This window comes from Acinonyx jubatus, chromosome X, assembly GCF_027475565.1.
Source record: "Acinonyx jubatus isolate Ajub_Pintada_27869175 chromosome X, VMU_Ajub_asm_v1.0, whole genome shotgun sequence".
NCBI lineage: Eukaryota > Metazoa > Chordata > Mammalia > Carnivora > Felidae > Acinonyx > Acinonyx jubatus.
Genome location: NC_069389.1, coordinates 85,105,050 through 85,129,578, shown reverse-complemented (window position 1 = coordinate 85,129,578; position 24,529 = coordinate 85,105,050). Strand labels below are relative to the sequence as shown.

At 48.6% G+C, this 24,529-nt stretch overlaps 1 protein-coding gene across 6 annotated transcripts in view; it reads right to left on the bottom strand.

Moving 5' to 3' along the window:
- Positions 1-275: 275 nt before the first annotated feature.
- FRMPD3 (FERM and PDZ domain containing 3) overlaps positions 276-24,529 on the bottom strand; it is a 79,245-nt gene continuing 54,991 nt past the window's right edge. For all 6 annotated transcript variants that reach the window (XM_053201513.1, XM_053201516.1, XM_053201518.1 and 3 more), the window contains 3 exons: positions 15,322-15,466; positions 5,792-6,613; positions 276-4,191 (listed from right to left, as the gene is read on the bottom strand). In XM_053201513.1, coding sequence (XP_053057488.1) covers positions 1,178-4,191; positions 5,792-6,613; positions 15,322-15,466 — 3,981 coding nt within the window. In that variant the 3' untranslated portion in view covers positions 276-1,177. The remainder of the gene's footprint in view (positions 4,192-5,791; positions 6,614-15,321; positions 15,467-24,529) is intronic.

Here is a 24,529-nt window from a genome sequence, read left to right as displayed (position 1 = left end):
CTAAACAGTGTGAATTCCCTTCCAGATGACTCCGGAGAGACAGAGAGAGAGACAGAGAGAGAGACAGACAGACAGAGAGAGAGAGAGAGAGAGAGGTGCAGGACTGCACCGGGTAAGGCGCTCAGCTTCTTTTCTTAGAGAGACAAATCCACAGGGTCAATACACAGCCAAAAGCATATACTCGGGATTAACATATCACGCTAGCTTCCAGAAGTTTAAGATATAGTCATCGACACCCCCCCACCCCTCCCCCCACCCCCCTCCCCCCACCCCCCATCCCCAATCCGTAGCTAAGTCAAACTCCTAAGGACAGTCCGTCTGGTAGATGTTGAGAGAGGAACCGCACGCCTGTGGCAACAGCCTCTGCGCTGGGCCGGGCTGGGCCGGGCGGGCTCCGAGGCCTGCGCTGGGTCTCCCCAGGGCAGACATTTTCACCAGGTACCTTACCCAGAACAAGTGGGGTGAACCCAGATGCTTGCTCCCTAGTGGACTGAGCCACCCTGCCCATTAGTGAGGGACAGGGCACTTTGGGGATGGCTGGTGTGGAGCTACTGGGCCTGGGGGCGAGGGCTCCCAAGCCTGCCAGCCTCTTGGGCTGGCTACAAACAGCCCGCGTAGCTGTTTTCTGCAGACCTGCCACCTGGGCACAGGCCCTCTAGGGTGGCTTCTGCCGAGTGAGTGTGAGCCCAGGGTGGGCGGGCACATCTGGGCCGAGTGCCCTTTCCCCTCCGCTGGGCGCTGTGCCCTGGTGCTACTGCCACTGCTCCCCAGAGGGGAGCAGATGCAAGGAGGAGCTCAAGGCCTGTGGGCCTGCCTGCTTCAGGCCCTGGCTCCCCGGGGCCCCAAAATGGAGCAGGAAGGTGAGCCTGATGTCACCTGTCAGCCCTAAAGAAGAGATAAAATACAGCTCTGCGGCAGGCAGGCATAGTGACGAGGGGCCTTGGCCCTCACAGTGACGACCAGAGGCCAGGGAAGGGGTGAGGATACCCAGGGTGGCGGCTGCCCGGAGCCCTCAGAGACAGCCTCAATCCGGGGAGTTTCCGCTCCCCAAAGACTGAAGGCTCTCAGACCCTGACTGGCCCAGCAGACACATACACTCACCACAAGATGCAAAGACCACAAAGCTTAAACCTGGGGCTGTGGTTGGGGAAAGGAGGGGCAGGCCTGGGCGGATGCCCTACTTGATAAGGGTTTTTAAGGAGCGGGTGAATGTGCTCATAACAGTCGCTGACGTTGGGGAGCCCGGTGGGTGCCCTGTGGCCGCCCCTATAGCTGCTGCCTGCTGCTGCTGCTGCTGCTGCTGCTGCTGCTGCTGTTGCTGCTGCTGCTGCTGGTTAAGGTTCCGGGTGGTGGACTCCTCAGCGGCACGCAGTAGGAAGGTGTAGTTCCTCACTACCTCTTCGACCTTGGCCAGCAGCTCTTGGCGCTGGGCCTCAGAGCGCACGATGAACACCAGCCGCACAAAGGTCTCGATGAGGCTGCTCAGCACCTGGAAGCTGCCCGTGATGGCTGCCAGCATGTGGGTTGGGCTCTTGTCCACATTGGCCACGCGGCGGCAGGAGGCCCGGAGCTCCTTGAACTTGAGAGCCAGCTCGAGCTTGTACTCAGAGATCTGAGAGACATAGGGCTTAGGGGCGCGGGCCTCGGGGCTGGCCACGCACTGCCGCAGGACCGTTAGCAGCTCGTTGGTGTCCAGTCGGGCAGCCAGGAAACCATCAGGCAGGCCATAGGCATGGGCCCGCAGGGCATTGATCTTGGCCAGGCTCCCCTCGAAGGTGGACACCCGGAGGTCAATCTCTTGGGTGTGGGCGGCCTCAGGGCTGCTGCTGCTGCAGGTGGCGGCATCTAGCACCTGCAGGGTCCTGCTCACCACGGGCACCACCTGCTCGTCCAGCTTCATGCCAGGCAGAATCTTCATTGGGATGGAGTAGGAGAGTTCGTCCTTGCCATCACTGGCATCATCTGCCATATCGCACTTGCGGTAATAGAAGCAGTAGCGGATAGAGCAGCACTTGCTGCCCTCACTGTCCTCGTCCAGATCGGCAGGCTTCCGGTACACCTCTTCTGGCAGCGAGAACACTGCCATCTGTCTGGGGCCTTTGGTCTCAGGGGCGACCTGGACGTATGAGGGGTCTCCCAGGGTCAGTGACTCCAGTGACTTGTTTTTGGGACCCAGGCCTAAGGGGAGGCCTGCTTCTACCTCCTTGGCCTCCCTGGGCAGCATGCCCAGGGGTGGGTGTGGATAGATGTCCGAGGTCAGAGAGGCCCTGTCACCCTGGTCCAGTTCACTGATACTGTAGCGGCGCATCAGTTTCCTGTAGTTGGGAGCTCCCAGGCACTCACCCCCCGAGGCACATGTGGTCAGGCAGGACACACCACTCTCGGGGTCCGATCGGCACTCTCGGGATTCCAGGCTGGTGGAGCGGATGCGCCCGACAGTGGTGGGGCTGTTGAGGCTCAGGCCTGGGCCAGCCTCTGGCTGCCTCTGGGTCGGGGTGACCCTGTCCCTGTCCCTCCCCCGGAGGCCGGGCACTGGCGTCTGGGGGGCCTGGGGCCGGCCCCCCCGGCAGATGCGCTTGCAGTCACAGCTGCGCCTCTGCTCACGGGACATGCCAGGCCCCTGCTGCACTGGGCTGCTGCGCAGCTGGCAGCTGCAGCGGCCTGGGGCTGGGGGTTGCAGGTACTCGGTGCCTGGCAGCTCCCCCTGGCTCGGCGGCTTTAGGAGTTCCTCGAGGAACTCTAGCTCATACTGCTTCACCTTCTGCAGCTGGGCCTGCCGCTCGTCGGTCTCCTTCTTCTGGCGAGTTGGAAAGGTGGCAGAGAATAAACTGCGGAGCCGGAAGGGCCCTCGGGATGATTTGGGCTTTGCGGGGCCCTCGGGGGCTGAGTGGGCTCCATCCAGGGTTGTTTCGAGCTTCCTGGAGGGCATGGTGCTCACCTGCCGGCTGGCAGCCTGGGGCCTCAGTGGGCTCTGGCCTCGAGGGTGGCAGCTGGGGCTCTGGCCTCGGGACTGGCTGCTGGGGCTGTGGCCTCGCGGCTGGCAGCTGGGGCTCTGTAGAGCCATGGCATAGCCGGCTCGGGGCACCAGGCTGGTCTCCTCAATCTTGCTGCTTTGGGGCATGCTCTCCAGCTGCCCCTTCTCCCCCTGGCTGGAGACGGTGCCCAGCTTGTGCAGGGCAGGCTTAGCACCCTCGGGCCCAGCCTTGCCTGCCACCTCCCCTATGCATGGGTTGCTCAGTGACTCTCGACTCGCTCGGGAAAGGTAGCTTTTAGGCGGGACACTCTGAACAGGCAGCCTGTCCTCTTGTGGGGAGAGATGCAGGCTGTCACCCCGGCTGCCTGCAGGCACCCTGGAGCCAGAGGAGACCTCTGGGCTCAGCTGCTGCTGGGAATTCCGTGACGTCTCTGGAGCACTGGGGCTCATTTTGAACTTCAGATTCTTACTGGCACTACCGCTCATCATGCTAACTTCTGGCCTCCCCATGCTGGCCTCCAGCCTTCTCTCCCCACTGCTGGGAGGGTTCCCCAGGGCCCCGCCAGGGGCAGGGAGGCTCTTAGTGTGAACCACCTGCTGTAGGGCAGCTGAGATGATAGCTGGGGTCACGCTGCCCTTTGGGTCGAGGATAAGCTTGGGGCTCAACCTGACTTCTTTGGGAAGATTCTCCCTTAGCTCAGAGACTTGCTCGTCACTGAGGGATGGCGTGGCAGCCCTCAGTGACATCTCCAGGCCTGCCCTAGTGTGGCCAGGCCCTTTGTCTTCAGGAACTGGGGACAGCAGGCTCAGATTCTTCTGCTCACCAAGCTGTGGGGACAATGTTGGGTGCACTGCCAGGGTGTAGGTTCGCTCTCGCTGTGGTTGCGACTCCACCTGGGGCAGCTTCCTCCGAGCGCCAGGGGGGCCCGGACTCTGGCCTGTCACCGCTGGCTGCAGGGATGGGTTGGGATCTGGGCGCCCGAGAGAGTAAGGTGCCGTGAGTACAGCCTGCGCTGAACAGCTCTGGATCCGGAAGGGCAGGTCCTTGCGAGCCAGGAGGCTATCCTTGTTGAGGTGCTGGGCCAGGAAGTAGGTGGTGTTCTGGTGCTGCTTCATGGCCGACATCATCTCCGACATGTCTGTGAGCTCCGAAGAGTTGGTTTCATGGCCTGAGTCCAGCGATGATTCAGGGGTGATTGTGGCCAGCACAATCAGACCTGGAGGGACAGGGAGAGGGCTTGCTGCACTTAGTCCAATCGAGTCTTTTTTCCAGCCATATGTAGAAAGTCTGTGGGGGCCAAGGGCAGCCAGCAGCATCTCAAGCTGGGGAAAGCCAGTCAGACCTGGGGGAGGTGGCAGGGGGCAGGGAGGAGGCAGTGGGGGGACGGTACTGGGCCAAGGGTGGGAGGAGTAGAGAGGAGGGGCAAAGGGAGGCAAGCTGGGAGAGAGCTTATGAAGGGCCGGAATCCGAAAAAGCAACAAAAGGGGCACCGAGAATATCTGCTGGGCAGTCTAAAGGCAAATTAACATGCACATCACATGCAGAACAACATGCTAATCATCACTATTTTTAGATTCAATAGCTAGGAAATGTTTGTTAATTGTCCTGAAGAGGGCTGGCAAAGTCACGTCCCTCTCTATCTGGCCCTCGTCATTTGGCCAGGCCTTGCAGCTGAGGCCCTTTGGCCTGCACTTGTCCTCTCTCTGGCGACCACAGGGGCTAGTCTAGTAGCAGTGAGGGCTTGGATCACCAGACTCAGGAGCCAAGAGACATGCTGGCCCCGGGGGGGCTAAACACATGGGGGCTGCCAACACCAAGGATGATGCCCTTACATACAGAAAAGGTAGGGGTTGGTACTCTCCCTGGTCAGCCAGGCTGCCTTTGACCCCAATCTCTTTGTCTTCTCTGTGCACACCTCCCCCCGCTTCACATGCCTTCTCTTGTGCCTTATTCCTCCCTGGGCCTTTTCTGTCGCTGTGGCATTTACCTGTTTTTTTTTTTTTTTGAAGGTGTGTGTGTATGGAGGTGTGCATTGTGAATATGGGTGCATGTCTGACACGCATGCTGGTCTACAAGACGCATTGTACGTGTGTCCATAAGAAGGACTGGCATGCGTGTCGCATGGCTCTCCCACCAAATAATTGCTAATAACAGCTACTACTTATGGATTGATGCTTATATGCTAGGCAGTGCTTTGCACGAATGATCTCATTTAATGCCCACAACGAACCCTACATGATATGGCTGTTGTTACCAAGCCCATTTGAAATGACAAAAGTGAGGCTCAGAGAGGGTAAGGTGCCTTGCTGAAGGTCACACTGAAAGTGAGTGAAGAAGCCAGAACTTGGGTGCATCTGACTGGGAGCTCATGCTCTTAGGCAAGATCAAGACCTCAGCCCTGAGCAGTGATGGCTCCTGGCTCCCCTGATCCCAGGTCACTAGGTGATTAGTTGGTCATTTTGTTTTTCTTCCAGTCATGTGCGAGGGAACTATCTTCTAGATCTCTCACAATTTTGCTCTGATCCTCTATCCTGGCCTGGCTCCGTAGCTATCACGGCTCCAATCCCTGGGGTCATCTGCAAGACATTTCCAGAGATGGAATGGTGAGAGCCAGAGCTCTAGCTGGAGCTGAGCAGCCGGCCCCTGACGCAGCATTGTTGATCACCTGACCCTATCTGTGCTACCTCTGGCCATCCACTGCCCTGGCACACCACGATGGCTTTAACCTCTGCTTGGGAAGAAGCAATATCACCTGCTGGCCCTGCTTGGTCAGGAGAAGGAAAGGGAGGCAAGAGGGAGGAGGAACGGGCTATTACCTGCAGTCTGTGGGGGTGGGGGGTGTGGTCCATCCTCTGAGGCTGCCAGGGCTTCCAGAGCCTGCAAAGTGGACACCAGGGCATCATCTAGCTCCTGGGCATGATCTCGGACTGTCCGGGTCTGCACGCTGTCAATCAGTGTCACTGGAATCTCATCGTACAGGAGCCCACGCAGGTGGCGTCCTTGCTCCTGGCTCTGGACTGCCCGGCGCTTGGGGTCATCCTCATCAGAACTGTTGTCTCTGAAACCAGGAGGTGGGGCAGCAATGGCAGGCAACAGCAAAGTGCTCTCATCTTCCTCCTCCTCTTCCTCCTCACTCCCGGGGGGTGGAAGGGACATCAAGTCTACCATATTGTCACGAGAGGAGCCAGGCCTCCCACCTTTGGGAGGGTCCAGCTGCTCCTGGAGTTTGGCTTTGCAAGAGTCACAGTAGAAATTCAGGGCTTCAGCCCCAAGGGAATTGTCCAAGGTATAGGACCGGGCCCTGCTGGCACAAGGCTCATGGTCTAGGCTGGCGGCATCAAAGTCATCAGGGATTACTTCGTAACCTTGGCCAGAGCTTTTGGATGTGGGGTCAGACTTGGTCCGGGGCCTGCTCTCCTCAAAGAAAATTAAGTTCTCATTGACATCCGTCCGGCTTTCCTGCTCCTTCCTTTGTTCCCGCATGTGGAGGTAGCAAAAGCTGACAAGCTCAGAGTCGGCAGGTGGGGGCGTGCAGCGGCTCGACTTCCTGGGGTTGGTGCCCACGCTGCCCACATAACTACTCTCCTTTTTCCCCAGGTGGCCCCCAGTGACAGGGCGGTGGGCGCTGTGCATGTAATCTAAACCCAGAAAGAGAATCAACAGATGAGCCGTGGTGCTGAGGACGGTGGCTGAGCTCCCTTGGTGTTTTTTGGTGTGCAACTGGATGGCAGGCAGTGACAGAGAGCATTACTTGGCTGCTAGAGATTAGGGAAAGGGGAAGCCACATTGCTGCCGCCCCTGAGAGTAGAGTGAGTAGAATCGAATGGCCTGGGCTGCTAACAGCCCCATCGCCTCTGAAATGGAAACTGGCATGGGGTGACCGGGGAAGGGCTGAGCACCTTGGTATCTGGGTCCTGCTGGACTCTTACTTAACATGGGTATGTCTGGTCTGAAAGTCAGCTGTAACTGTACTTAAAGAAGTGTAATTTGTTTTATGTCCCTCCCCCCAGAAGTGTCTCTGCCCCCGTCCCCACCTTTCCCAGAGCCTTTCCACCCCTTCCTCCCCCCGTGCCCCTGCCAACCCAGTGTTCTGTTCCTCCTGTGTTATGTTGGATCTCTTCTAGCAGGAAGGAAATACATCTGACAAGTTACTACTGCCTTAGTGGGAAGATGCAGAACTGGCCCTTACACAATGCCTGAAATTTGCATTTCAAAGAGGACTGTCAAGGAAGGACCCGAAAAGAATAAAGCTCTACTAGTAGCGTTCTGGGCCATCTCTGAACGTGTGAAGTATTTGGGAAATATGTGGGGATGTGCGTCTGTGGGAGCAGGGTGGGGGGAGCATTCTTACAATTCCTCCAAACACATTACTTCTCTGTATTCACGCAGGGCCAGCCTGCTTGCTACACATATGTGGGGTAAAATGTTCTAGTCAACAGCTTTTAATGATGGTAGGTGTGCACATCCGAGAATTATCCATGGTGAATGCTTTTTCTCTAAATGGCTTCTTTCTCTCAGACTGTTTTGGGGGCCCTTCCCCATGTTATCTGTGAGGATGTACTCAGACAATGCCAATTCATTTTGTCATCGGCAGATAGAGAGGCAAATGGCAAGCAAGCACTAACTTCGGATAAAATTATCACACACGATTCCATTTAATCCTCACAGCAAGCCAGCAAGGCAGGTGCTGTCACTATCCCCAGTTTATAGAGCAAGAAACTGATCCATTTGGTTATGTGACTTATCCAAGGTCACCTGAGTCCTAAATGCAGCCTGGATTTGAGCCCAGGTCTGCGGGACTAAACAGCCCATGGTTTTAACCATTGCCCTATCCTTCATTGTGGTGGTTGAGATGCTAGAAAACAAACCTTCAAAATGCCTTTCCATTTCCAGTTTGACAGGGTCAGTGCGTCAGTGTTGCTGTTTACTAGAGTTCACAACCATCACAAAAGTGTGGTGCTGGCATCTCACAACAGAGCCCCAAAACACATGAAGCGAAACCTGACTGAATCGAAATGAGAAATTCAACAGCAATAACTGGACACTTCAATACCTCACCTTCAATAATGAGTAGAACAACTAAACAGAAGATCGACAAGGAAGTAATGGACCCAGAAAACTATAAACTAAGTAGACATAGCAAAAAAAGATCTATAGAACATGCCACCTAACAACAGCAGAATATACATTCTTCTCAAGTGCACCTGGAACATTCTCCAAGACAGGCCATATGTTAGGTCACAAAATAAGCCTCAATAAATTTAAAAGAAAGGAAATCATACAAAGTATGTGTTGGGGGGGCATGAGGGAATTAGAAATCAATAATAGAATGCACTTTGGGAAACTCACAAATATGTGGACATTAAATAAAACATCCCTAAATAAACAATGGGTCAAAGAAGAAATCACAAGGTAAATTGGAAACTATTTTGAGATGAATGAAAATGAAGATACAACATACCCAAACTTATGGGATCTAGCTGAATTACTGTTTGGAGACACATTTATAGTTATAAACACATACATTAAAAAGGAAGAGATTTCACATCCATAGCCTAACCTTCCACCTTAAGAAACTTGCAAATGAGAAACAAACCAAACCCAAAGCAAGCAGAAGGAAAGAAACAGTAAAGTTTAGAGGACAGAAAAACAATTGTGAAAATCGATGAAACTAAAAGTTGGTTCTTTGAAAAGATCAATAAAATTGACAAACATTTAGCTGTAGAGACCAAGCAAAAAAAGAGAAGATTCAAATTACTAAAATCAGGAATAAGAGGACCATCACTGCTGATTCTACAGATATGGACTTAATTATAAAAGAATATTTTAAGTAAGCTTATACCAAAAACATTAGATAACCTAAATGAAATGGACAAATACCTAGAAATATATGATCAAAACTGACTCAGGAAGACAGGAAACCAGAATAGACCAATAACAAGAAAAGAAATTGAGTTAGTAATTAAAAGTATCCACCCTAGGGTGCCTGGGTGGCTCAGTCAGTTAAGTGTCTGACTCCTGATTTCAGCTCAGGTTATGATCTCACAGTTCCATGAGTTTGAGCTCCATATGGGCTCTGTGCTGACAGCCCAGAGCCTGCTTGATATTCTCCCTCTTTCTCTGCCCATCTTCTGCCCATACTCTCTCTCAAAATAAATAAATTAAACTTGAAAACAAGGTATTCATCCCACCCCTACTAAAAATAAAACTCAGGCCCAAGTGGCTTCACTGGCAAATTTTCCCAAATGCTCAAAGAATTTCTACAAATTCTTCAAAACCCTTCCAAAACACACACACACACACACACACACACACACACACACACACACACACACCACAGAAGAGGGGGGAACACTTCACAACTCATTCTATAACATCAATATTACCCTGGTATCAAAACCAGACAAAACATCACAAGAAAACTACAGAGCAATATTTCTTGTAAATACAGATACAAAGTTCCTCAACAAAATACTAGCAATCTGAATCCAGCAACATATAAAAAGCATTATACACCATGACAAAATGGGATTTATTGCACGAATTCAAGGTTGGTTTAACATCCAAAAATCAATTAATGTGATACATCATGTTAATAGAATAGAGGACAAAAACTACATGATCATCTCAATAGACTCAGAAAAATAATTTGGCAAAAGCTACCACCCTTTCATGAGAAAACTCAAAAAGCTAGAAATAAAAGGGAACTTCCTCAACATGATAAAGATTATCTACGAAAAACCCATGGCAAACATCATACCTGGTGGTAAAACACTGAAAGCTTTCCCCCTAACATCATAAAAAGTCCAGGACTTCTGTTTTAACCCTTCTATTCAACACTGTACTAGAAGGCTTAGCCAGGATAATTAGACAATAAAATGAAATGTGAGGCATCCAGATCAGAAAGGAAAAGTAAAACTATCTCTATATGCAGATGACATGATCTTCTGTAGAAAAAATCCCAAGGAATCCACAAATTATTAGAGCTAATAAGCTCAGCAAGGTTGCATGATAAAGGACAGAACAAAAATTAACTGTATTGTTATATAGTAGCAATGAACAATCTGGTAATGAAATTAGGAAACAATTCTATTTATAACAGCACCAAAAAGAATAAAATAGGTATAAATTTAACAAAAGAAGTGCAAGACTTGTACAATGGAAACTGCAAACATTTCTGAAAGAAAATAAAGAAGGTTTAAATAAATTAAAAGACAGTCTATATTCATGGATTGGAAGACTCAATATTGTGAACATGAAAGTACTTCCCAAACTGATCTACAGATTCAACACAGCCCCTTATAAGAATCCCAATGGACTTTTTGTAGTAATTGACAAGGTAATTCAAAAGTTCATATGGAATCACAAAGGACACGGAATAACTAAAACAATATTAAGAAAGAACAAGGTAGGCAGACCCACACTTCCTGATTTCAAAACTTAATACAAAGCAATGGTAATCAAGACAGAGTGGTACTGACTTAAGAATAAACTCGTAGATCAATGGAATAGAATTGTGAGTCTAGAAATAAACCCTCATGTTTATGGTCAAATAGGCCAATTTAAAAATGAGCAAAGGATGTGAATAGATAGCTCATGAAAGAAGATATACAAATGGCTAATAAATACATGAAAAGATGTTCAACACCATCAGCTATGATAATGCAAATCAAAACCATGAGATACCTTTTCACATCCACTACAATGGATATAAAAAAAAAAGATGGACAATAACAAATGTTGGTGAGGATATGGTGAAATTGTATCTGCCAACACTGTGGATGGTAATGTAAAATGGTGCAGTCCTTTTGGGAAACACTTTGGCAGTTTCTCAAAGTTAAACATAGAGTTACCATTTGACAAGCAATTCCACTCCTAGTTGTGTGCCAAAGAGAAACAAGAACATATGCCTCCATAAAAACTCATGCATAAAGGTTTATAACATTATTATTCATAATAGCCACAATGAAGGAAACCCAAATGCCCACCAACTGATGAATGGATACACATAATGTGGTCTATCTGCACAATGGAATATTTGGCTGTAAAAAGAAACAAGTACTGATATATTCTACAACACGGATGACCCTTGAAAACATTATGCTAAATGAAAAAAGCAAACCACATGAAGACTATATATTGTAGGATTCTTTTTATCCAAAATGTCCATGATAGGCAAAGCTATAGACCCAGAAAAACAGTTCATGCATGGCTGCTTAAGGCTGGGTGGTGATTAGGAAGGGACTAGGGGATGAGTGTTATGGGTACAGAGTTTGTTTTAGGAGGGGTCAAAAGTTCTAAAATTAAATTGTGGCAATGGGTACAAAGCCCTGTAAGTATATTAAACATACTCAAAAACACTGAGTTGTGAAGTTTAAATGGGTGAATTTTCTGGCTTGGAAATTATTTCTCAATGAAGCTGTTTATATTCTTTAAAAAAAAAGCACAGTGCTGGGCACAAAGTGAACTCTCAATTGTTATAAAAAGAGCCAAAAATATGCTCTGTGCTTAAAAGAAATTTGTGAGTCTTCTCTCACATACTCCTGTCAAATCTCTACTGAGTTAGGTACTGTTATCTTCAGGTTGCAGATGAAGAAACAGACTCCGTTTATGGAATTTGTTCATGGTCACACAGCTAAGATATAGCAGAGCGGGGGCTAGAACCCAAGTCTCTATACCTTCAGGTTCTAAGCCCTTTCTGATTTCCATAGACCATCTTGCCCCTTTAAATATAGAGTCAATGTAATTATGTTGAGTGGGTTCAATTCAGGCCCTAGTGGCTATATCCAGGGAACTCTGGATCGGCTGGGGGAATAATATGTAATGACCCTCTGAGCCTTGGTGAAGAAGCGCTCTAGGGCAGTGCTAAGCCACTAGCATGAAGTAGCAGTTCAGGTGGTTTCTACTCTCAGGCACTGTCCACAGGTCCTGGCCATGCACCAGGTGCTAACTTCCTATGAGCCAGCTGAACAGTCAGCATAGCCAGCCTGGCAATAAGCTGACATCAGAGGTGGCTCCCAGGGGCATGTCCAATAAGCAGGTGGTGGCTCCTCTCTGACAAAGGCTGTAGGTCTAACACATCTCCCAACACCAGGCTGACAACGACTGTGATTTCCAGATCCAAGGAGCAGCACAGGGCCATGCGGAGGAGAAAATATGTCTGGAAAAGCCCAGACCTCCTCCAGACAGAAGGTTAGAAATGCAAGCAGAGCCAGGTGCGCTTGGCTGATGGCTAGAACAGCATGCCTCTCAGATTGCAAATCTGCTGTAAATTGCTCATCAGCTTTCCCCAAGGGGGATGTCCTAGTCTAGCTCTCTGTACTCAGCCACTCAGAAGATTGACTTTAAAAAAAATGCTTGCAAAGAACAGGATGGTGATCCAACTGGAGCTATGTTAAAAAATATATGCAGTGTGTATACACACATACACATACACACAAATATATGCAGTGTGTGTATACGCATGCATACATGCATAGAGTCAGTGCAACACTGAGTCAACCAGCTTTGACTGTCCTTTCTCCACTGTACTACCTTTGCACCTTTGTCAAAAAGCACTTATCTATATATGTGTGGGTCTGTTTCAGAACATTTACTATACCAGACCACACTGCTTTCTAACCATGGGGGGAAAATCTATGACTGTGGCTCCAACGGGGGCCCCGAAGCCTTATTTTCCTGGATTTCCCCATGATACGGGGGAGCTCAAGGCTGGAGAGAGATGGTTGCCTCTGGATCTCCCAACGGCCCAATACAGGTGAGAACTGGCATTTGCCTGAGACTTTCTCTAAGCTGTGTCTTTAAGCCCAGGTGCTCTTCTGTTGTGGCTGTGGAGTTTCCCCTATGTAAATCCAAAGGCACTTACTGTATTGATAATATCAGTTTAATCATCCGTCTGTATTCCCCCCACTAGACTGTAAGCTCTGTGAGGGCAAGGACCTGGTATATAATGAGTAACTGAGAAATAGACTTTGGATGAATGAGTGAAATACGTACTTTGGGGAAACTACTGATAAAGCCCAAGAAGTAATCCCTTCCCTTCCATGTCCCCATGTTCCTTTTTTTCTGGGCCTCCAAGTGAGAAGTGATGCTTTCTCTTTCGAGTTGCTGGTTAAACAAGCATCCTTTAAGCCTATCCAGCAGTGGGCCAAGAATATATCTGGACAGAGAGATCAGGCCCTTAGTGGGCTGGGGCTTTGGCCCTGAGGAAAAAGCCCAGATGAGGCTGGCAAGGGTGCCTGTTTCCTATAGCCCTTTGCTAAATGACAACTGGGCACTGGGGCTTCTTTTCTGGGGTGAAAGTGAGGGCCCAGGGAGGAAACATATCTCAACGTTGTACCAGGAACTGATGGACTGATGGCCTGGCACTGTAACCTGGGTGGAGGGCTCCCCAGTGTGCCCTCACAGTCCCCCCTTTCCCTTTCTTGGGGCCACGGGGTCAGATGCGCACACCAGCCCTCTACAAGCAGAGTACTTGGTGGTTGTCATCAACCCAGCACGTAACAGTTCCAAAGGCCAAGTACTGGGCCCAGGCATGGACCCACACCCCTGGGGAGGTGAAGCAGTACAAACAAGGGAATACTATGGTGGTCCATCCAGCTCCTGCATGGCGAAAGGCACTGTGCTAGAGGTAGCTGAGCCGCCATCATGCTGCAGGCCACAAGGGGGATGCTCAGGAATCAGGGAGGGGCTCTAAAGCCATGCATAGCACTTGTAGAAGCCTTCTTTCCAGGCTGCAACACCTTCCAGAGAATCCAATGAAATTGACTGGCCTTTGGCAAAGCCACAGGGATGCATCCCAGGGTATGTTCAGTGAGACTGAGGGGGGAACAGGAACCCTGTGCCCTCACTTGGTGCCACTATCCCTGTGGAAAGAGAAATACTGAAGGACAGTGTTGGCTGATGGAGTGACAGAACCCTCTGGAAGGCAGGTGGGACTACAGAGTCATCTCTGGGGCCTTCTGAAAGTTGATCCCCCAAAGGGCCCCTTCTTCTGCCTTCCCTTCTCCCTCTCTCTCCCCCTAACAAGCTCAGCCAAAGGTATAATTTACTTGGGAGTGATGCCAGGTGACATGGACAATGCTAACACTGGTTTTGCCATCACTTGGCCATCCACAGGCTTGGTGATACATATAGCTGTCCACTTCGGAGCTATTCTCCCTGGGGACATGCTGCAACATGGCCTCCTGGCTCCTTCTCATTCCTAGTCAGTCCCTTTGCTTCTCCATGTGGAGCCTCCTTCTATGCCTTGGGGTCACCCATCCTTTCCCCAGTCTATGTTTGGGGGATTGCCTTCTAAGTCCCGTGGATGATGTTATAAGATGTCAACAAGGGCCTGTCATGATGTTTGCGAGGAAGAAACGATGAGGTGACATGGTGTGGGGGGTTACACAGCTCTCTGGGAGCTGGGGCATCCATGGGGAGTGGGCTTATACTCCCTAAAACTCCTCCATCTAGATGAGATGTGAGAACACTGCAGTTCTGGGCAGAGAAGAAATGGCCAACTGCAAGGCAAGTGGATGGAGAGGCTTTGGCATGTGAGGAGGGTGACTGCTAGGTGGTCAGTCTCAGCTTCCACCATGACGTTTGGGTGCCAGGGTTGGGGGAGTGCCTACTGCGTGTACGTGAGCCCTAGGTCTAATATGTGAAGCACCTGTTTCTCCTGCCACTTTGGTTCTGGGCAGAATTATCTGGACTGGGCTGATCTTTCCCAAGGCCCCTGCTTGTGGTATCCCCAGGACAGGTACGAGGGGTGGCTGCAGTGAGTTGCCTAACTGGGAAGCCTTGTGTTTGGAGGCCGTACTTGACCTTGTTCTTAATGGTCATCCCCTCATATCTCTAAGCCTCCTGCTGGACTGTACTCTGCACCTGCATGGAATTTCCTACCCCAGTCTTCCATGGCCTCTTAACTTTGGGCAGCTCTGTCGACCCCTGCTATGGTGAACAAAAGAAAGATTTTATCTTCACTTTCAACCTCCACTTTCCCTAAACCAGAACACCCATGCATCTCTCCCTAGATCACTGTACCTCTAAAGCTGTGCCTTAGATCCAGTGTGATTCTCTGATTGGTCCTGTTTATTCCTTATTCGCTATTTTTATCTTACATTCATTCACTGACTCAATCGCAATGTGTTGTCATGGGCATCCTTTGTGGGACAGGCCCATCTGAAGGCCAGCTGTCTTTCCCACTGGCTTGTGCCAGGGGGGATCCAGTGGTATAGCGCTGGCTCCTGGGAAACTGGGTGCTGATGGAATGGGGTGAGCCCTAAGGCAGCAAAGCTCCTCCCTCCATGTGTCCAGGGTGCAAAGGGCCTCTGACATACTGAAAACTGAGGCTGAACCCTACCTGCCTTGATCATTGGAGGTGGAAGAGGCTGGCTGGCAGGCTTGGAGAAGACCATCTTCCTGGAGTCCAGCAGGAGACGGCAGTACCCCGCAATCAGGCAGGCAAAGTTGGTGGCTTCAGGCCACTCCATCAGCAGCACCAGAGGCTGCAGGAGAGATAAGAAGTAACATGAGGGTGTGGGAAGGAGCGGGGCAGATGCAGGTCTGGGAGGATAACAGTGAAGAAAAGATGACTGGCAGAGGTATGGGAATCCTACTTTCTGAGCCCAAAATCAAGGTGTGTGGACTGACAGATCATTTCTTCTGATTTGAGAATCTATTTATACTAAACTCATACCCAGGTATCAAAATTAAATCAGCCTTTAATTACACATTTAATGAACTACCTTTACTGAAAAAAAAACTAAAATTATCCAATATCATGTGTCTGCCGCGTGGCTATATTTGTGTTTGTTGGGGCTTGGGAGATATGTGGGCCGGCTAGGGGAGGTGGGGTGAACCTGGGAGTCCTGGCTAGACTGGGGAACATCCCTGATAGAAAGTTCCTGAATGCACAAACTATCTCTAGCTCATCTCTATAACCCTCTCTGCCCAGAATAATTTTCCAGACAGGGACATTCTGTGCAGCAAAGTCTTCACTGTACCTTCGGGGCTCAGGCCTTTCTGGTTTGCAGCCCTGCTCAGACCTCCTTTCTCTTCCCTCTTTATTTTTTTTAAATTTTAGAGAGAAAGCACACATGAGAGAGAGATCACACAGGGGAGAGGGGCAGAGAGAATCTCAAGCAGGCTCCATGCTCAGGGTGGAGCCTTATCTCATGACTGTGAGATCCTGAGCTGAGCAGAAATTGAATCTGATGCTAAACCAACTGAGTCACCCAGGTGCCCTTCTCCCCTCTTTCCTAAGGTGTCCTCAAGATGCTAGTTGGTGTTCCCTAAAACAGTTCCTTGGTTAAGCACGTGTGTGAAACACTGGGTCAAACAAAGCTATGCAGAGAGCTCAGGCCCTTTCAAATAGGAACATGCACTGCAAAACGTCAACAGGGGGGTTTTAGGATTCCAACATTTCCAAATTATTTGACCAAAACCATCTATTTTCATAGAAGATCTCATGGTGGTGGGGTTGTAGTTTTTTGTTTTTTTTTTTTAACCTATTTTGGGAAATACTAGCATACTCTGTTGACTTTTGTTTTTGTCCTTCAATCAGTCAAATTAATCCTGGGGCTAACTGGTTGATTGTTTCAGAGACTTTGCACTGAAATATCAAAAAAAGAGAGACATAACCAAAAAAAAAATAATACCTTTTTAAGAAACCTTCCCAATATCTGTATTATGATTTTGAAAGTGTGGCTTGAAAATAAGTTTGGGTCAGACTGAAGTCAGTCATAGGGGCATTCTGCTGGGATAGGGGAGAAAGACTGGCTGGAGAGGGAGCCATGGGGCCATGACTCACCTTAATTTTTGGGGGTTCCCAGACCAGGCATTAAGAGCTAAGAGAATTAGGATGGAGTGAATCCCTTCTCTGACCAGTAAGGTAGCTACAGCAACAGTCCAGATGAGAGGTGATTAGGTGGCCATAAAAAGGAAAATCATAGAAGACTTATTTGAACTTGGTCACAACTGGAATAGCCTTCTTTGCCTGGATTATCATTTGGGGCACAATTCTGAATCCAAACCAGCTCACCTCTTAAATAAAGTTGCACAAGTTTTCTTTGCTGTCTCTCAGGATCCTGACATAGAGCTTAAGTTGAATATTTTTTAGTTTATGCAGACCAGCGGTTGGCAATTTTTTTCTGTAAAGGGCTAGACAGCAAATATATAAGATACTTTAGGCCTTGTAGGCCATATACTCTGTTGCATTAACTTGGCTATTATAGTGTGAAAATAGCCATAGATAATCCATGAGCTAAACAGTGGGTGTGACAGGGTCCTAAGAAAACTTTATGTACAGAAACGAATAGTGGGTCATGTTTAGTTTGATGTAGGAGTGAAGCTTCTTTCTAGCTAAATACAATTGTTCATTTTAATTTTCACACCTCCTATTTCATTTGCCAGCAGTGATCCCCTTCTCCTTTGGAAATTCCCTCCGTTTCTGCTTCTGTGATGCTGGGTTCTGGTTCTGTAACTGCTGACCATCTCCATCTCTCTCTTTGGCTTGCTCTTCTTGTACAGCCTCCCCCAGATCACCATCTCCAGCCTATTTCCCTCTTGAACTCTTTTCCTATCTCACTGCTCCTACACTGCTATGTCTGTATTACACAGTCTTGTGCTGAGTCGAACCCTATCTTGAATTGTTTAGTTATTTTACATCCAATTACACTGCATGCCATGATAAGGCATTTGGATTTTACCCCAACAGGCAATGAGTTAATGATGCTCCTAGAGAGATCACTCAATGCCATCAGGAAGAAAAGGAACCACCTGTACCCTGAGGAGCAACTGACTCCTTTCTCCAGTGAGAAAGGGACCAGGCATAAGATGTTACCTTTGGGTCATTTTTTTAAAAGTTTTTATTTTAACTCCAGTTAGTTAACATACCCTTCAAGTCATTATTAAGAAGGGACAGAAGGAGTGTTTGTATTTCTAGTTAATGGACATTTCTCGGTCACAACAGAATGGTCAGCCTTGTGTACAACAAAGAAGAGACAGAAGGGGAATGGAATGGGTGTGGGGGAGAGTGCCTTGTCCCCTGCCACTAATGACAAAAGGATACACAGAGGTCTGGGTGTGGACAGCTGCTACCAACATTGCTATGAGGGCCCAAGACTCACTAGGCTTGCCTCAAGAATGTTCACAGACATCATGGCCACTCTTGCTGCACAGCTTTATTTCAAGCCTGCATCATTTTCCTCTAATACCAAAACTTCTCGAGATATCTGTGAATAGGTGACAAGTGTGCTGGGATCCTGAGCCCCTCGGCCTCTGGGTCCTGCTGCCTCTGGCCACAAGCTGCTTCATCAGTTTGTTCTAGTGGGCCATACAAATTGTGGCACTTCTCATGATATGGAAAAGGTGGGGACACACTAACCTCAGGGCTTCCAGTAGCCTCCTGATTGGCCTTCCTGCCTCCAGTCTCTACCCACTTCACTCTACTTCACCTCCATATCACTGCCCGGGGTTTCTAAAACACGACTCTCCCGGAGTGCCTGGGTGGCTCAGTTGGGTAAGCATCTGACTCTTGGTTTTGGCTCAGGTCAAGATCTCACAGTTTGTGGGTTCGAGCCCTGCCTAAGCTCCCTGCTGACAGTGTGCAGCCTGGTTGGGATTCTCTGTAACCCTGCTTGTGCTTTCTCTCTCTCTCTCAAAATAAATAAATAAACTTAAAACATGACTCTCCCTTAAAATTTTCAGTATCTCTTCACATAAAACCTACTGCCTTCTAGTGTTACACAAAACCCTTTAGGACTTGGACTCAATCTACAGCTCCAAGCATATCTCCCACTAGCTCTGCCTGTGCCCTCCTCCCATCCCTGTCCTTTTCCTTATGCTCCAGCAATGACACATTATTTACAGTTTTCCAGAGATGCCATGTTCTTTTACCACTTTCATATCTTAACCCATGCTGTTCTCTCTGGCTGAAATGCCCCCATGGCCCACTCTGCCTACCCAGCAAACTGCTACCTGCTGGTTGGATGACTCATGGACGGCCATGATGACTCACGACTCATGGATAGATGCAGCCATTCATGCCAGCACAGGGCCCACACAAGTCCTGCCCTCATGGAGCTTATAATCTAACAGGAAATAAGACACAAACCAAATAACCATACAGATGAATAGGATTGGAAGGTGTGGTGAGCGTTTTGAAGGAAAAGTACAGACAGTTATCAGAACAGAGAATGTCCTGGATCGGTGTGTGTTGTGGGTGGGTGGGTGTGAACGTGTGCTCGTGTGACTCATTTGGCTTCTGAAGCTGGAGAGAGCTTCTTTGAGGAGAGGATGACATTCCATTTGACCAAAGTACAGGCTGATGGGCTTGACTGACTGATGGACAGACAGACAGTCGAGCTGGCTGCAGAGCAGTCTGACTCACTGATGCCCTGGCTGACAAACTGGATGCAAGACAGGCAGAATGTCTGACATCCTGACTGGTTAGCTGCCCGGCTGCCTGGCTAATGGACATATCAGAGACAGAGTGACTAACTGGCTGACTGACTTACCTGTCTGGCTTCATTTCAGTTTCCCTCCCTATTTCTCACCCCAAATATAGCCTGGTGTGGGTAATGAAACAGCACGAAGGCACAACCCTATGCACAGAGAGGTCCAAGCGCATCCCTAGCTGGCTCAGCACCGCACATCAGGAGTCAGTCCTCTGTGTGCCCACACAAGCCAACTGGGCCCCAGCATGGGCCAAAGGCAGCTTGTCAAAGGAGCACAGATGCGCTTTTTGCCAGCAGGGGTAAAAATCAAATCAAAGGCAGGCAAGCAAAAAGGTTGGATGAGTTTTCTTAGAAACCTTCAAAAACATTTTGTTTTAAATAGGATTTTAATGATCATGACGTCTAATGTAATACTTGTCCCTACAGACAGCGCTAGAGCCATAAAGTTCAAACACGAGAATGGGAGACACACTGGGCCACGACAGATCCCTTGAGACATTCCTTTGATGGTTTCTTTCCCCCTTATGTGCTTTTGTGGTAATGGGGTATGGTAATGGCCCAGTGGTGCCTCAGTCCCAGACTACTGTCTTTTGGAGAAAGATATTTGCATACTGCCTCTTGTTCACCCCACTAAGAGCAAGTAAGCAGAGTGAGAGCTAACAAAATGTGCCCAGGCCATCTTCAAATGCTAAAGGGGAAAAGGAGGATGGAGTTGGAGGCATGGCCAGCCAGGAGAAGGTAGAACAGGGTTTAATTTGATATGTTCCAGCCCCATCTTCTTCCTCGGGTGCTCAGGGTGTGCTGGGAGCTCGAAGACCACTTCAGGATGCTGACTAGGGAGGGGACTGACCTTGGGGTGGCCTCAGCTCACTGTAGCATCTATGAAAACAGGAAAAAGATGGGAATCCGGTGATACAGAAGGGCAAGGGAATGAGGTGATGGTCCTTGGATCCCAAGGGACTAGTACATTAGGGTTCTTGCCTCCCTGGCCCTGGGGAAGGCTAATTGGGCATCACCAGCCAATTTGGAGACAAGGCAGACTATCACTTTTTTAAAAAGTTTATTTTTGACAGAGAGAGAGAGAGAGAGAGAGAAAGGGACAGGCAGAGAGAGAGAATCCCAAGCAGGTTCCATACTATCAGCACAGAGCCCAATGCCAGGCTCAAACTCACAAACCATGAGATCATGACCTGAGCTGAAACCAAGAGTCGGACGCTTAACCGACTGAGATACGCAGGTGCCCCTAGGCAGAATATCACTTTAAGGCAGTGGTTCTCAAGCAGGCACACACTACAATTACCTGGGAAGCTTGAAAAACCTATATACCCCAGCCTCACCCCCCCCCCCCAAATTCTGGTTTAAATGGTCTGAGAGGAAGGACCCAGGCACCAGTGGTTTTTAAATCTCCATACATGATTCTAACATGCAGTCAGAGCTGAGAACCACTGCTTTGAGTGAATAATCTTAGTTTCACTGGGCCCTTCAAGAATATTCCCAGAACAGAGCAGTATATCTAGGAGGAAACGAGCCAAGTCTGGTTTCTAACTTCCATATTCTTCAGTATACCTTATGCAGTGGCGTACTGGTAAACGTTAAACAACCAGTTCTGTGAAGTCCTGATTTGTAGTGTTGGCCTGTTTCCCTAGTGTATATATTTAAGCCATGGCCACTTCCAATTTATCGATGTGATGTTACTGAATGCAGTGTTGGGAGGGATACACCTGTTTGAGCTGGCTCCATCATGACAGTGACCCTAAGGATAGACTCCTACTGAGCCCAGGGAAGCCATTCTCCAGTAGGAAGCTTCCCAGACCCTGTCCCCCCAAATCCTGCCCTTTGTGCACATATATGGAGAGAGGCACCACTCAGTAACCATAGGTATTGCTGATATGGAGTGCCTCCAGGAAGCTTCCTTAATCCCTGAGCCAGATTTAATTTTGCCCTCCTCTGTACTCTGATACACTCTTGGTACCTCTTCTAATGGTACCTTCTTTGGTAAGCCACGTATTAGCACACTTCTTTCTCTCCTACAGCACAGAAAGATTCTTGAGGGCAAGAAGCCATGTTTTTCTTTTCATTTCATGTTTGTATCTCCTATTGGGTTTAGCAAGCTTCTTAGCAAAGGTAAGTTCTTACTAAATGACTGTCAAATGGAAGCCTGGATCTTTTTTTCTCCCTCAATCTTCCTCTTTTTCTCCCATCACCATATTGTCGACCATACCTCTGCTGATTTATCTGTGAAAAGTATAAATACCATCCTGTCTATTTCATAGGGCACTGACCTACTGTAGTGATACACATAGCAGACATCTCTGATTACAGATGCATCTGATCTTATGTAACAAAACTTGGGTGTGGGCAGAACATTTATCAGTCAAACTGTATCTTTAATGCAGGGTATGAGGGTTCCCTACTTGAAGGAATCTCACCTTTATGTTAGTTTCCTGTTGCTTCTGTAACAAATCAACCCAAACTCAGTGGCTTAAACAATACATATCTGTTCTCTTAAAGTTCTGGAGGTCAGAAATCAGACTCGAGGGTCACGGGGTTAAAATCAAGGGTAGACAGGGCTGCATCCCTTCTGGAGGCTCTAGGAGGGAATGAGTTTCCTTGCCTTTTCTAGCTTCTGGAGGCCACCCACATTCCTTGGCTCATGGCCATCTCATCCATCTTCAAGGACAACAAGGTTGGGCTGAGCCCTTCTCACATCACATCACATCACATCACATCATCACATCATCACATCATCACATCATCACATCACATCATATCATCTCATCACATCATCACATCATCACATCATCACATCACATCACATCACATCATATCACATCACATCACATCATATCACACCACATCACTCTGACCTTCTCTTCTACCTCCCTCTTCTACTTATAAGGACCCTTGTGATTACACTGGGCCCACCTGGATAATCCAGACTAATCTCCCTCTCTTGAGGTCAGATGATTAATTCCACCTGCAACCCTAATTTCCCCCCCCCCCAATATAACAAGGCATATTCACAGGTTCTGGGGATTACGGCATGGGCATGTTTAGGAGGGGGCTGTTGTTCTGCCTAGCAGAAACATTCCAATGCAAAATGGATAATTCTCCCGTGGTTTTTTCATATGCATTGTATCTACCTGCTTAAAGGAGGGCATAGCTGAACTATCCAACACCTGGTGCTTGCCTCATCTACCTATCCATTTGCTGTTTCCCACTCAGCAAAGTGCAACCTTCTCCTAGCCCCTCTCCATTCACCAACGTGATGCCCCGTTTATCCCATAATGTGGTCTCTCACCTCTCCTTTCACCCATGATTTGGACCCTCTGTGTGCTGCATGCCATGTGCATAGCCCCGGTCTTCAGTGTACTCAGGATACAGGGAGCAGGCAATAAGGGTTAGGTATAATAAGACAGGTGCATTGCATATGCAAGAGAGGAACATGTGTAGGCATACGGATGCACACGCTTAGTGATTCTGTATGTTTCACATTCACTCTTTTTCATTGCTGTCCCTCCAGCTCAGGCCCTGACCTTATCACTTTGCCCCGGCACTAGTGCCACGATCCCCTCCTCACCTCCCTGGCTTCACACTAGCCTTGCCTTTTCGAAGCTTTTAACCAGTTTGGTCTGCCCACCCCCAATCTCGCCAATCTTTTTTCTCATTATCTTCCTCTCCAGCCAAGCAACTATGCTTATCCACCTGCACATATGGCTTGCTTATTTCCATGCTTGCTCTCTGCCTGTGAACACATCCCACTTCTCTCTGCTAATCCATGCCTATCACTTCAAGATCCAGCTTAAAACACTCTCTTGTGGGAAGCCAGTTCTGGTTAACCCCTTCCTATTCTTTTGTTCTATGCTCCACACCATACTTACCTGCAAAATTTACTTCCTATTAACTTTTCTTCATTGCTGTTTTGCTTTTGAAAAAAATAACAGGTTGAGTACTTACTGTGTATCAGGTAATGTGCTAAGACTTTTTACCTACGTTTTCTCGCTTACTCCTGAACGACAGCCTTTGGAGATAGGCATTCCATGTTGCAGTTGAGGAAATCAGTGTTCAGAGAGGTTAAGACACTTTTTGAAGGCCACACAGCTTGGTAGCTGTAGAGCTGGGATTTGAACCTGGTCTGTCTGATTCCAGAGCTCCACACATGTTCTGATGTTGTGTTATTAAGGCAGGTCATGTGTCTTTGTGAGTCTAGTCTCCCCAGTAAGAGTGTGGTCTCTCCTGGGCAGCATTCAGGCCCAGACCTGTGGCTGGATCGCTCCTGGAAATGAGAATAGTGCTTCTCACTCAGGCAATATCTGGCCCTGCTCAGCCTGGCGCCCCCCAGAGCTTTGGACCCAGAAGTCAGTGGTTCTCAAATCCAGCTATCCTACAGAATCACTTGGGGAACTGAAAAGTAGATAAATCCTGATGCCCAGGCTGCACCCTGATTAATTCAATCACAGTCTCTGGAAACAGGACTCAGGCATCTGCATTTTTAAAAAGCTCTCAAGGAAATTCAATTGTGCAGCCAATGCTGACAATCACTTTTACAACATAGAAGACGACTCATTTGGAAAGCTATTTCTCTCTTTTAAAGTCCTTAAATTTCTCAGGAAGCCACATCTACCCTGCATGTCTTCTGCTCCTTCCTGTCCCTTCCCTATCTGTCCATTTGGCTTTTTACCTAACAACATCGGAGGAGGGCAAGATCATTGGTTGAGGAAGTGGCCACAAGCCAATTAGATATCAGCTCCAGGCAGGTTCCTAAACCAATGGGAATACTAGGAATCACAGGTGGAAAAATTAACATAGTAAAGTTTTCTGGATTTCACAAAGACAAAAATAAGTAATTTGCTCTTTTAGAAACAGCAAACACTCCATCTCTTAATCTGCTAACAACATCTCCCTGTGGGAAATCCTTTAAGAAAGGAAAATTGCACCTCTTCTAATAGCTTCCACCAGCTGGCAGGCAGGCCTGCCCCCCCCCCCCCCCGCCCCGCAACTGGTTACTGGGTGTTCAACATGAGAGCCATGGAGGGGGTGGCTGACCACAGCGGCCAGACTCTGCACAGGTAACAACAGTTCCTTGCCAGTCTGAAGGAGCTGATCTATGAG